This window comes from Meles meles, chromosome 8 (genome assembly GCF_922984935.1).
Source record: "Meles meles chromosome 8, mMelMel3.1 paternal haplotype, whole genome shotgun sequence".
NCBI classification, from domain to species: Eukaryota; Metazoa; Chordata; class Mammalia; order Carnivora; family Mustelidae; genus Meles; species Meles meles.
In genome coordinates this window covers 114,638,067-114,651,033 of record NC_060073.1, presented here as the reverse complement: position 1 = coordinate 114,651,033, position 12,967 = coordinate 114,638,067, and the positions used below count along the sequence as shown (strand labels likewise).

Below are 12,967 nucleotides of genomic sequence, written 5' to 3'. Positions count from 1 at the left end.
CTGCTATTTCAGGAGTCCTCCTACATCATCTTTCAGGAGCACGAGCTGCACTTGATCACCCCCCTTTCTCGATGCTTTATTCCTGTGGTTTTCAGAACACCAGAGCCTTGATTTTTGTGCCACCTCTGTAGTTGCTCCTTCTGTCTCCTTTCTTGGTTCTTATTCTTCTTCCCACCCCTTAATGTTGGATGCCTCGGGCTGTGGGCCTGGGTCTTCTCTCTTACGTTCACCACCTTGGTCCAGTAACAAGTTTGAAAACCCATCTGTACTCCAGTGACTTCTGCATTTTAATTTCCTGACCAGACCTTTCTTTTGGTTGGATTTGCTTATGAAACTGTGTATTGAATGTCTTCAAAGGGCTGTTGTGTAGATGTGTCAAACATAGCCTGTCTGAAACCAAATGCCAGGGCTTTCCTGCTGAGCCTGTTCCGTGTGCAGTGTTTCCCATCCCAGTTGACGGCAGTGCCATGCTTCTTGGACATGTCCGATGACAACTCAGAGAATTCAGTAATGCGTTTGATGTCCTTGACCCCAGGGAAGATGATCCATGGGTTAGGGGAGTACAGTGCCTAACCGCCGGTGGAGAGAGTACTCTTCCTGAAGGCCGTGGGGCAAGGGCAGGTTTCATGGGATGTTAGAAGAGGCAATAGAGAAACAGGGCCTACCTGGTTAGGACGTTGGAGAATCTTTACGAGGCAAGTAGGCGCCCTTCTCAGAAGTAAAATAAGCTATTAGGGAGGGCACGTATTGCATGGAGCACTGGGTGTTGTGCAAAAACAATGAATACTGTTTTGCTGGAAAAAAAATTAATTAATTAATTAGTACAAAAAAAAAAGGTAAAATAAGCTAACTAAAGCCGGGTTGGGGGACTATGATTGCTGTTAGGGTTCCTTGGTAGTGAGGTTTTCCCCACAAGTGCAGGCCGACTTAGGTTTGGATTTGTGACATGGACTGGGCTCCTGGAGTGGACTTCATTTGTGGGTCTTGGTACATCAGGCAGAAGTCCTGCTTTACTCCGTGCTCTCACCCCACGTGCATACTGTTGGGAAGTCCGCTTTAGTACCGCCTTTCAAACTGAAAATGTAGCTACTGCTGCACTTGGTCTCACCTTGCCTCCTCAACTTACACTCAGCTTTAGCTCTTGCCTCTTATGCTGTATTTCTTTTTTTTTTTTTTTTAATTTATTTGACAGACAGAGATCACAAGTAGGCAGAGAGTCAGGCAGAGAGAGAGAGAGAGAGGAGGAAGCAGGCTCCCACTGAGCAGGGAGCCCGATCCCAGGACACTGGGATCATGACTAGAGCCGAAGGCAGAGGCTTTAACCCACTGAGCCACCCAGGCGCCCCTATGATGTATTTCTAACATTGCAATCAGGAAGGTTTTTAGGTGTAAATCAGTCATGTCACTGCTTGCTCAGAATCTTCTCATTGTTCCTCATCTCACTTATAATAGAAGCCACAGTCTTTATGATGGCCTTCAGGACCCTGCACGATCCAGACCTCTTTTGCTTCTGTTACTTTCCCTGCTCTCTCATCTGTCCTTACTCTGCTCTACCTTGAATACATCAAGCATGTTTCTACCTTAGGGTCTTCCCGGTGGCTGCTTCCTCTGCCTAGAATACTCCACCCCAGATATCCCTCACGACCAGCTCCCCACTGGCCTCCCCAGAGCCCCTTTGTGTGTTTGAGAAGAAGGAAGCCTGTGAGGGCAGTAGTTAGGCTGAAAGGAGTGAAGGACAGAGTTGGGAAGGGTTACGGCAGATATTGAAATCTTGGTGAAAAAGAGCCAGTGGGTGAGATAATCCTAGATATACCAGCAGTTGGTGAGTTCGGCCTACTATAAATCTGAGTAATAATGAGAAAAAGTAGAAGAGACTTTGTAGCGAATTAATGGAGATGAGGCGGCCTTCAGTTAGCTAGTGGAAACGTTCATAAATCAGGGTTCATAATTTGAAGGTTCCTTCACATATTGCTAATGCCTGCTCTTTTGTAGGTAGGAGAGTTGGTTTGCTGCTGCGTACTTAGGATGTGATGATATGCTCTTCAGTTTAACAGAGAAGAGGCCAAGAAATTGCTCGAGCAACTTTTTTGTACTATAAAAGAAGAACAGAAAACATCCAGTTACTGAATTCCTCCTTTAATTCAGTGTTAGAGGAAAATGTTTCTGAAGTTAGTCTTGTCTGTTTCATCAAACAGAAGAACCAAATGTGTTTCCTGTTATTTCGCGATAGCTAATAGATTCCAGAGTCTAAGCAGTATTTAATTTTCCTAAAACACCTGTTTGTTCCAGTCCTCTGTATCTTTTAGACTTTTTAATTGCAAGATTTATACTATGTTTAATTTTATGAATTGCCAAAAATGCTAAGAGAAATAGGCTTAGTTGGCATTATAAAGTATCCTCTAGTTAAGGGGATATATAATGATTCTCCATGTCATAGTCAAGAAAACCTTCTCTGGTTCTTTCAAATTTGTTTATTTGCATGCTCCTCACTCAGAGGGAACAGTAGGAAAAGTGAAGTCAGTCATAAGGTTAGTGCACAAATTTTATGCCATGGAATCACAAATCTGACTCTGAATTTCTCCATAGCCAACACTTAAGGGCAAAGTTACCTGCATGATTTACTAAAGTCTACAAGGTAAAAACAAACTAGTTGTTCATGGCAAAAGCGTAACTAATCCCAGTACAAAATCTTGAATGAATATCACTCACAGGTGCTTGTAATAAGAATGTTGTGATTAGGGGCGCCTGGGTGGCTCAGTGGGTTAAACCTCTGCCTTCGGCTCAGGTCATGATCCCAGGGTCCTGGGATCGAGCCCCACATCAGGCTCTCTGCTCGGCAGGGAGCCTGCTTCCCTTCCTCTCTCTGCCTGCCTCTCTGCCAGCTTGTGATCTCTGTCTGTCAAATAAATTAAAAAAAAAAAAAAAAAGAATGTTGTGATTAGAGTAGGTACCTGGGGCAAGACAGTACAGTAACTTTTAGGCTCATCAGTGTTCTTGGATATAGGATGTGAGCATGATCTGACTGTGACATCTGTCACCTCTCTGATCAGCAGAGTTGATGTGGCTGATCTGGCTGCCTAGGTGAGTGTCCCCTCTTTCCCTCACCAGTTGATGTGTGTCCCTTCAGAAGCTGCACGCTTGGTTGAAGAGGATGACCCTCCCTAGTAGGGGAGGATCGTTCTCTGGTCAAGGGCATTTGAGTGGCTGTACTCCCCTGCTAGGACCTCCAGACAAGCTCTCAGGGTCCATTTGTAGGAGAGCATAGGGTGGTCAGGCTTGCAAGACTCCAGACACATTCAAACGCAGCCCTGCATGGGACCATGTGCCTTTCTTAAGTTTTTTTTTTTCTTTTTTTTAAGATTTTATTTATTTATTTGACAGACAGTGATCACAAGTAGGCAGAGAAGCAGGCAGAGAGAGAGAGAGAGAGAGAGAGGAGGAAGCAGGCTCCCTGCTGAGCAGAGAGCCCCATGCGGGGCTCGATCCCAGGACCCTGAGATCATGACCTGAACCGAAGGCAGAGGCTTTAACCCACTGAGCCACCCAGGCACCCCTGCCTTTCTTAAGTTTAAAAGAAAACAAAGTGTCCATGGATATAAGAAGCATCACTTGCTTTCACAAGAGTTTGTCAGTCAGTGGTTCTTAACCTGTTTTTGATCATAGACCTTCTAATATTTTTATGTAGTTTTATCACGAGTTTGCTGAATATGCTGATTCTGAACTCAAAGAGATTTGATCCAGGAAGTCTGAGTTAAGTTTTAGAAACTTATATGTGAAACTGCCACCCTAGGTGATTCTGGTGTATGTTCTTGTTAGACCACATGCTGGGTTATAATTTTAGGGAGTTTGCAGATTCCAGGTAGTCAGTCTAGAACCTTATCTGATACAAGTCAACATCATCTTTAAGAACATTACATTAAAAAAAAAGAAAATTACATATAGTAAAAATGATAATAAGTTCCACATGTGTGTTTGGAAATTTTTCTTAGCATGTTAGGAAGTGAATGACTTGTGTGGAAATTTATTAATGAAAGCAAGTCATGTGTCCACAGTGGTAATAACTGAACACGAATAGCCTCTCTCTCCTAGTAATGTAAAGAATTGATGACCATTTTCTTAATGTCCAATCACTTCACATTCGTGGGATAAACCATGTGTGATTATGAAGTATCATTCTTTTAATATGCCACTTGCTTAATTAGCTGACATTTATTTAAGATTTTTGCACCCATGTCCTTGTTGAATTTGTCTAGAGTTTCCATTTCTTATGCTCTTCTCTCCAGTTTGGTGTCAGGGTTTTGTTAGTATTTTAAAAAGGGGGTGGGTATTTTTCGTGTGTGTGTGTGTGTGTGTGTGTGTGTGTGTGTGTGTGTGTTGCTATTGTTTGTTTTTCTCAGTTTTTAGAATTTACATAGACTCTCAGTGTACTTTTTGTGGGGAATTTAGGGCAACTATAAAATTAGAAGGGACAGTCTCCATATACAAGACCATCCTCACTTCAGATACAAGCTACAAGTTTGGAGGGTTCCCAAAACCACCCCGAGACTCAATAATTCATTAGAAAGATTCCTACATCTTACAGACTCATGGATCATGGTATGGCTTCTTATGGAGCAAGATTATAGATTCAGATTTGCCAAAGAGAGAGACATACTGGGCAGAGTGTAGGAGGGTTCCAAGCACAGAACTTTCCCCGTCTTCACCCCTATAGTCAGATCACGTATCTCTCTTGGCCTTACTGTGTGACCATGTGTATGGGGTACTGCTAGCCAGAAAAGCTCATCCAGCCTTTAGTATCAAGTTTATTTTAGATTTTTATTTTTAAGTAATCTCTACACCCACCATGGGGCTCAAAATCACCACTCTTGAGTTTAAGAGTTCTACCTACTGATCCAGCCAGAATTTTCCAGAGTTTTTGTTTGTTTGTTTGTTTCAAGATTTTATTTATTTATTTGTCAGAGAGAGAGCGAGTGAACGCACAAGCAGGGGAAGTGGCAGGCAGAGAGAGAAGCAGGCTCCCTGATGCAAGGAGCCTGATGCAGACTCTGTCCCAGGACCCTGGGATTATGACCTGGGCCCAGGACAGATGCTTAACTGACTGAGGCACCCAGACATCCCTTTCCGGAGTTTTTACTGGGGCTTCTTTATGTAGGTGTGACTGATTGATTGCTTGTGGATAATCTTAGTCTCCATTTTGGTTAACCCAAAACCACCTCCCAAAGTTACATCCAAAGTTGGTGGGTTGGTGAGCCCCAACCCTAAGGACTCTATGGATATGGCCAGTTCCTTCCCTAAATCACGTTTGTTAGATTACCTAGTTTGACCCAAGGTTACTGGGCAAACAACAACTCTCTTATCAGACACACACTCTGAGACCCCAGAGATTACCTACCAGAAGTCAAGGACAAAGACCAGACCTTCTCCTTGGGCATGGCCAAATTCTTTATATGTTTGTACAGTTAATTTTCTTTTTTATGGTGTCTTCCTGTGATTTCTTGAAATCAGATTAGTTTACAGGGATTCCATTACGGAAAACCGATTGTTTTAAATTTCAGACCTTGCATATCTCTAGTTAACTCTTAAAAGACAAAAATAACAGACACTTTTGATGTAACTGGATTTAAATTAAACTACTCTTTGTCTTTTTTTTTTTTTTTTTGAAGAATAAAGGTTCACTTCAATTTGAAGACAAATGGGATTTCATGCGCCCGATTGTTTTGAAGCTTTTACGCCAGGAATCTGTTACAAAACAGCAGTGGTTTGATCTGTTTTCGTAAGTAATCCATTAACTCTTAACTTTTTAGTAACGTAAAGGAAATTTTGGTGATGCATTTCTATATCCAAATGGAATGCTCACTTTAGACTGGACTGTTTACCTGTTTATAATTATTATTACTCCAAGCCCTTTTCTGTAGTCAGTGATTTGCTGGGGGTGGGGGTGGTACGCTATCGTACACAGCTGTGGCTTACTACAGCAAAAGCATACAATACAAAAGTAGCAAAAAGGAAAGGCACATCAGATAAAGACTGGGGGAAAACAGGCACAGGCTTCCCAGAGTACTTATAGAATCGTATAGAACCTTGTCTCTCCAGCAGTGGGATCGACAACCAGTATGATAGGTTGTCTACCTGAGAAACTCTCGTAGACTCCGTAATCAGAGTTTTTATTGGGGACTGGTCACATAGGTAGCCTCTGCTTGGCATGTACCCAAATTCCAGATTCTCAGAAAGATCAGGTGTTCAGTGTAAACCATATAGCTTGTACATTTAAGGCATGGTTAGGAAAAGTTTTATATCACGGTAGGATACTGTTGACCATTTCACTCATTATCAGTAGGATACAGTGGGGCAAGGCAAGACCAATCTGTAGTACTGATCTCAGGTCTTTTAGAGGTCCTAGATTTAGCTAGTAAAAATAAATCCCACCAACCATGAAGTTTATTTTAGGAAACCAGGTGGTTTTCTCCCTTCCTTCCTTTCTTTCTTTCTGATTTTATTTATTCATTTGAGAGAGCACAAACAGGGGGAGAGGCAGAAGGAGGGAGAATCTGGCTCCCCGCTGAGCTGGGAGCCTGACACGGGGACTCGATCCCAGGACTCTGGGATCATGACCTGAGCTGCAGGCAAATGCTTAGCCATCTGACCCACCCAGGCGCCCCTCTCCTTCGCTTTCTATAGGAACCTTTTTTACATGGCCTGAGGCAGCAGTTCAGGCACAGCACAACTCTGGCCCCTAAGCTGAAGCACACCCAAAAGCTTTCCAGGGTTAAAGCAGTGTCATGATCCTCAGAGCACATCCACGAAGAAGGCACATGTGGTAGCTGAGAAACAAAAAGGTTACAGTTGTTAGGGTGCTGCAGGCGAAACAGGTCAGGTTGGTCAGGTAGTACCTGTTCACAAGGCTCCCAGTTTCCCTCCTCCCATAGGACCGTTCGCTCTAGAGTTCTTGTTCCTTTTCTGTTCATTCAGTTCAGGCCTTGATTTCAGATGAACTGCCTGAAGGAAGTTAGTTCTAAATGGTTTCATTTATTCCATGACACCAGTTGATTTGCCTCGCTAGTGTGGATGCTGTTTAGAAGGGTTCTGTGTAGAAAGTGTAGGAGTTGGGCTGCTCCCTGCTGTCTCCAAGCGCTGTCAGGTTTGATTTCAGAGTACTCACAGCAGCATGGAAAGCCAGTGGTGGGAGTTTTCCTTCAGGAAGACAGCAAAGCTTTGAAGAATAATTCTGAAAAAAACAAAAATCTTTAATGTCTTCCTCCTCCCCTGTGCCTTCTCAGGTGCTGTGTTTTGTTTTTTCTTTCTTGTAAAACCAGTGTGTCCCGTTCAGTAATGAAAACTTTTCAGTTTTTTTTTCCCCAAACATGTGGACTTGCAAGAGGAGGGAATGCTTATTTACAAAAAATTTGTTTAAAAAAAAAAATATATATATATATATATATATATATATATATTTATTTATTTATTTATCATTTCAAACCCCTTAACTAGGAAGATGTATTGTGTTTGGTCTGAATGAAGTCTCAGATGTTCAGAAATTTGTGAAGTAGTTTGTGTCACCTCTCATAGCTTTTGTCCTGATCGTTTATCTAGTGAGCAGCCCAGAAAAGCTCCTCTCCTTTCTGGAGACAGCTGGGTTTAACACCCAAGTTGCTTATTGAGATGTATGCACAAGGACGGTGAGGCGAAGGTGGGGGAAGTAGAGTGAGGTTATTATTAATCCATTGTTGAGAACAGAACATGCGTCAGTCACAGTGAGACCTCGCTGAGAGGGCGTCAGGGAGCCCAATTGTGAGAGGTGGGTCATTGCCTTCCCCCTGGTAGCTTTCGGCAGTCACCACAGGTTAGAATGCTGCTAGTGTCTGTATCCAGTAACTAGAGCCAGTCAGCGGCTTGACTTGAGATTGCACCATCAAAGATCACGCCCTTTTTTGGAGGCATCTGGAAGTCATGCCGGTGGTCCAGCCAGAATCCAGGGTGTTTGCAGTTTATAGCTCCACAAAGGGTGCTGAAACCTGCAGCGCCTTCAGGTCCAAGTCCTGTTCACTGAGCATATGCTTGCTTGAGTTCAGCATAGCTTATGTTGAGCTGGAATCAGCCAGTAACAGACAGTATCAGGTTTCAGCTCAGAGTCAGATCCAGGCAAATAAGATTTGTGTATTCAGGAGTCTAAAAAAGAGAGCAACTTTTCTTCTGCAGCCGTAAAGCTGAGATGGCTACAGACATTCGTGTTCCAAGTCCAGATTGACTCGCTCAAGAACATGCACATCAGGCTGGAAAATCATCAGCCTCTAAGGGTCAGAAATCTGATTTTGCAGGAACTCAGTGGCAACTAAGAACTACTTTTTAAAACTCCAAAAGTGTTTTTCTGTCTAAAGATTTCCTTTGTTTCTATGTTGTCTCCTTTTCTTAGACATACCAATAGGTAAAAATAATACCTTTACAGAGACATTTTCTGTTCCAGTATTCAAACGCTTTAAATTCCAATCCCCTTACCAGCAGCTTAGACACAGAAGTTGCGTCTGCTAGTGTTTTGGGGGGACAACCTTTGCTGCTAGCTACGATCCCGGTAGCATTTATGAAAGTACAAGCATATAACATTTTACATCTTTTTTGATCATACATCCAGATGCCAGAGGCACAATCTTTTAAACCTCGCTTTTCTTCCCACTATAGATTATTCAAAACCCTAACAGCATTGACAACATTAATGCTAGAGTTGCTGGGAGATCCTGGCTGGTATGCAAGGAGCCTGGAAGAATTGCTTCAGTAGCAGCCTTTGGGCTGAAGAAACAGCTGGAGTGGTTTCCTTTCCCTGCAAGCACCCCACCCCCAGCATTTTCTCCCCTGGCTTATCTAAAGCTTTCTCCAGGATCTGACTTAACTATTATTTCCTCATGGCTGCGGGCAGGGGTGGTGGAGAATAATGCCAGCATTTGACATTTTTGGTTCACTCATAGCTTAACTTTGGGCCTTTTCTCTTCCCAGTTGGAGGCAGGAGCAAAACCAGAGGTGTTAGCCAGGCTGTGCTTTTTCTCCTGTCACTCGAGTCAGTCAGCCTGGCTAAAAGCAGCCCGGGGACTGAGCGAGCCCACTCTCTGGGGATTAGAGCTATTGTTTTCAGCTTTCCTAGGTAACTCTTCTCTCTTAAAACACATGCACTCAGCTCCCGTTTTGTATCATGGATGACTTTGTAGCCACCCAAACAGCAAAGGTTCATCATCCAGTCACTTCATCACTTCGTACCCTCACCATGTTTCAGTGAGTCCCAGCTGTGCTAGTGAATCCCACTTGTGACACCAGTTGCGTCAGCAGTCTCATGACCACCTCGAGTTTCGGTGATTGCTGGGAATACTCACAGGACTCAGACATAGTTGTATTCATGGCTGTGATTTAATACAGTAAAATGCAACAAATATGTGGGGGGCAAATCCAGGGGAAACCAGGTGCATGTTTCCAAGCATCCTTTCCCATTGGAGTTACACAGGAGACACTTAGTTCTCTAGCAGCTGATGGTGACAGCACAGGTGAAAGTCTTTCTACAGGGAAGCGCATTAAAGACAAGTGTCCAGGTTTTAACTCAGCTGTTGCATAGATAGCCTCTGCCTTGACATGAACTGAAGTCCCAGATGCCTAGATGACAAGCAGGAGTTCGATATAAATCAGCTTGTTTACCTAAACATTTAGGCACAGTGAGCGATTCTCAGCAGGAAAAGGTGAGAACCTTTGCAAAATCCAAATTTCCAGATACCAGTCAAGGGCCAGCCTTACAAGCACGTCTTCCTGAGGATAGCCGTTGCAGACCTGCTCTAACTTTTCTGTGTATGCTTTAGTGGAATTCTGTGTCAGGACTTGTAGATGTGTGATTGAATAATCCATACACATTAAGCTGTTCTCATTTTTCTCATTATGGCATAATAAAAATATAATTTCCTAAATAGTAAGAACATATTAACTTCTATGCATGATTCTGTCTTTTGAAAAATTAAAGTTCAGTAAACAGCTAAGCTCTTTTAGAAATACATAGCATTCATGTATACTATTTTTCTTAAATTACTTGATTAAACTATTTTATGAATAATATGTTAACTCTGGTGGGGTTTTGTTTTGTTTCTGTCAATTTGTGTTGATTATATCATTTATCTTCTAGAATGATGCTTGTTTTCTGAGCACTCCTGACTGGGGGAAGTGTAGTGTGATGGTGTTCCCTGCTTACTGTGCGTTTCTAAGCAGAAATAGTCAGTATCTTTGTACTTGCTCTAGTTATTGGTCTCATCACATCATTTTTAAAAATCCTTGATTTCCTTGGAGTTACCCAAGGCAGCTCAATATGTAGTCCTTTTGGGTTAAAGGATTCTTGGATATCTTAACATGGTATCACCAAAATTGCAAGACCTATATTAATTAAAACCCTTTTGAGTTTTAGGGCCACTTGGGTGGCTTAGTGGGTTGAGCGTCCAACTCTTGGTTTTCGTTCAGGTCATAATCTCATGGTTGTGAGATTGAGCCCCATTATTGGGCTCTGTGCTCAGTGGGGAGTCTGCTTCCCCCTTCTCCCTCCCTCCTTGCCCCTCCCACCATGCACACACTCTCTCTAAAATAAATCTTTAAAAAATAGATTGTAAGAAAAACCCTTCAAATTTTAGCCTGTTTGATTATGTAAATTAATAATATTTAGGTTGCTTATATCTTTCTAAATTTGAGGTACTAAAATATTGTCATTAAACTCTATTGACTATTTGCTTCTTTTTTATCTCAGATCCTTCTTTCTCAATAAGAGTGCGTTGGCATTTTAGGTTGTTGTAAAAGATTGTCTAGCATATTGCGGGATGTCTGTCACCTCTGGCCTTCACCCTCAGACACTCTAGTATTGGACACTCCCTGTGTACCCCCACCCCTCATTAGTGAAATAAACAGACAAAAGCTCTGGTACCTTTCCAAGCGAGCTTCCGTGGGGATGGTATGTCCCTCAGTTGAGAACTACTCCTCTAGATCCATATTTGGTTTGACTCTGGTTAATGAAATTGAAGGCAGAATTAAATCACAAATTATTTTCAACTTGTGAGACCTTATTTTTATTTTTATTTTATTTGTTTATGTATTTATTTTAAGTAGGCTCACACCCAGTCTGGAACCTACCATGGGGCTTGAACTCATGATCCTGTGATCAAGACCTGAGCTGAGATCATGAGTTGGGCATTTAAACTGACTGAGCCACCCAGGGACCCCAAGACCTTATTTTTTAAGAAAATTCATCTTCACTATAAATTTTTTTTTAAGATTTTATTTATTTGAGAGAGAGATCGTGTGCATTAGTGGTGGAGAGGCGAAGGGACAAGCAGACTCCCTGCTGAGTGAGGAGCCCAATGTGGGGCTCAGTCCTATGACCTGAGCCCAAGGCAGGTGTTTAACCGACTGAGCCACCCAGGTGCCTTTTTAGCATAAATTATCTTAAAAGCTATTTTTCTTGTGGGTGCCTGGGTGATGCACTCAGTTGACTATCTGACTCTGGGATGTCCTGGGATGGAGTCCAAGTCAGACTCTGCACTCTGGGGAGACTGCTTGAGAATTCTCTCTCGCGCGCGCGCGCGCCCTCTGCCCATCCCCCTGCTTGCACATACTCTCTTTTTCCATAAAACAAATAAATCTAAAAAACTTTACTAAAAAAGCTGTTTTTCTTGTTCCTGAGTTGGTTTTCTCCTCTCTTGTCTGCCTCATCTCCATTATGTAAGCAGACTTCTTGTTGTGTGCACCTTAAATGGTGGTTTTTTTCAGAGTGCGATGTTTTCCTTTTACCTGTGTTCTCCTATCTGCAGAAGCAATCCCAGTTATTCTGAGTCAAACTTCTAAACTTCAAAGGTCTCTTGCTGTTCCTACGTGTCTGTCTCTTAACTTCTGCAAGTACTCCATATTTAGAATGACAAAAATGTGTTGTTCATAGCTTCAAACCAAAAATCTGAAAGCTACCATCAACTTCCTGTTTCTTCCTCCTCATATTCAGTTGATTCCTAGGTTTCATAGGTTTTTATTAACTATCTCTTGAATCGGCCTTCTTTCGATCCCGTCTTCTTCCCCTGCCACCACTTCTCTGAACGATTACAGTAGTCTTCCGCCTCCCTGTCTTTGTTGTGTCTCCACGTATCGTTTGTCCATTGCTTCATGACAGATTACTTTCAAGGTTAGCAGCTTGAAACGCTGCACACTTACCGCATCACTGTTAGAGGGTCAGGAAGCCCGATGGGCCCGTCTAGCCCAGGGTCTCTCGTGAGCTTGCAGCGAAGCTGAGCAGCGGGTGTAGGCCTCGACCCGGCAGGGCTGAGCGAGCTTTCTGGTTGCTCACAGGAGTGTTGGCCAGGGTCAGTTCTTCCCTAGCTGCTCAGTTCCTTACCATGTGGGTCCCTCCTTGAAGCAGTTTACGTGTGGCAGAGTGAGAGAGGGCCTCCCAAGACAGAGCTCAGGGTTTCTGTCATAGTTTTGGTAGTGACAGACCAGCACATGTGTCGTGTTTTATTACTCGGACAGGTGCTTGTACTCTGTAGGAGGGAACGGTACATGGGTATGAACACCAGGAAACCGGGGTCATCGAGGGCCGTCTTAGAGGCTGTACTTCAGAGTTTTAGAGCAAATAAATGATGCAGGGTTTAGAAAGAACTCTTGAAAAACTCCAGTTTATGGCATAGAGCTTACATTGAAAATGAAAGAGAAGCTAAAGAAGAGCTCTTTGAAATACAGGATGAAGGGTTAAAACAGAAAGAAGACCAAATCAGTGATTTGAAAAATAAAACCAGAGTTCTCCCTAGATGTAGAGCAAAAACAAGGTATGGGAGATAAAATAGAAATAAAGAGATAGGGAAGGTAGATCTAGAATTGGGTAAACATGTACCAGAAGGAGAGAACAGAAATAGCAGAGGAGAAGATATAGTCCAAAAATACGAGGTGGAAACTCCCTGGTGGAAACTCTTGTCCCTTC

At 42.8% G+C, this 12,967-nt stretch overlaps 1 protein-coding gene across 1 annotated transcript in view; it reads left to right on the top strand.

Moving 5' to 3' along the window:
* CUL5 (cullin 5) overlaps positions 1–12,967 on the top strand; it is a 91,053-nt gene that overhangs the window by 16,026 nt on the left and 62,060 nt on the right. Inside the window, exon 2 of the mRNA XM_046016048.1 lies at positions 5,664–5,773. Coding sequence (XP_045872004.1) covers positions 5,664–5,773 — 110 coding nt within the window. The remainder of the gene's footprint in view (positions 1–5,663; positions 5,774–12,967) is intronic.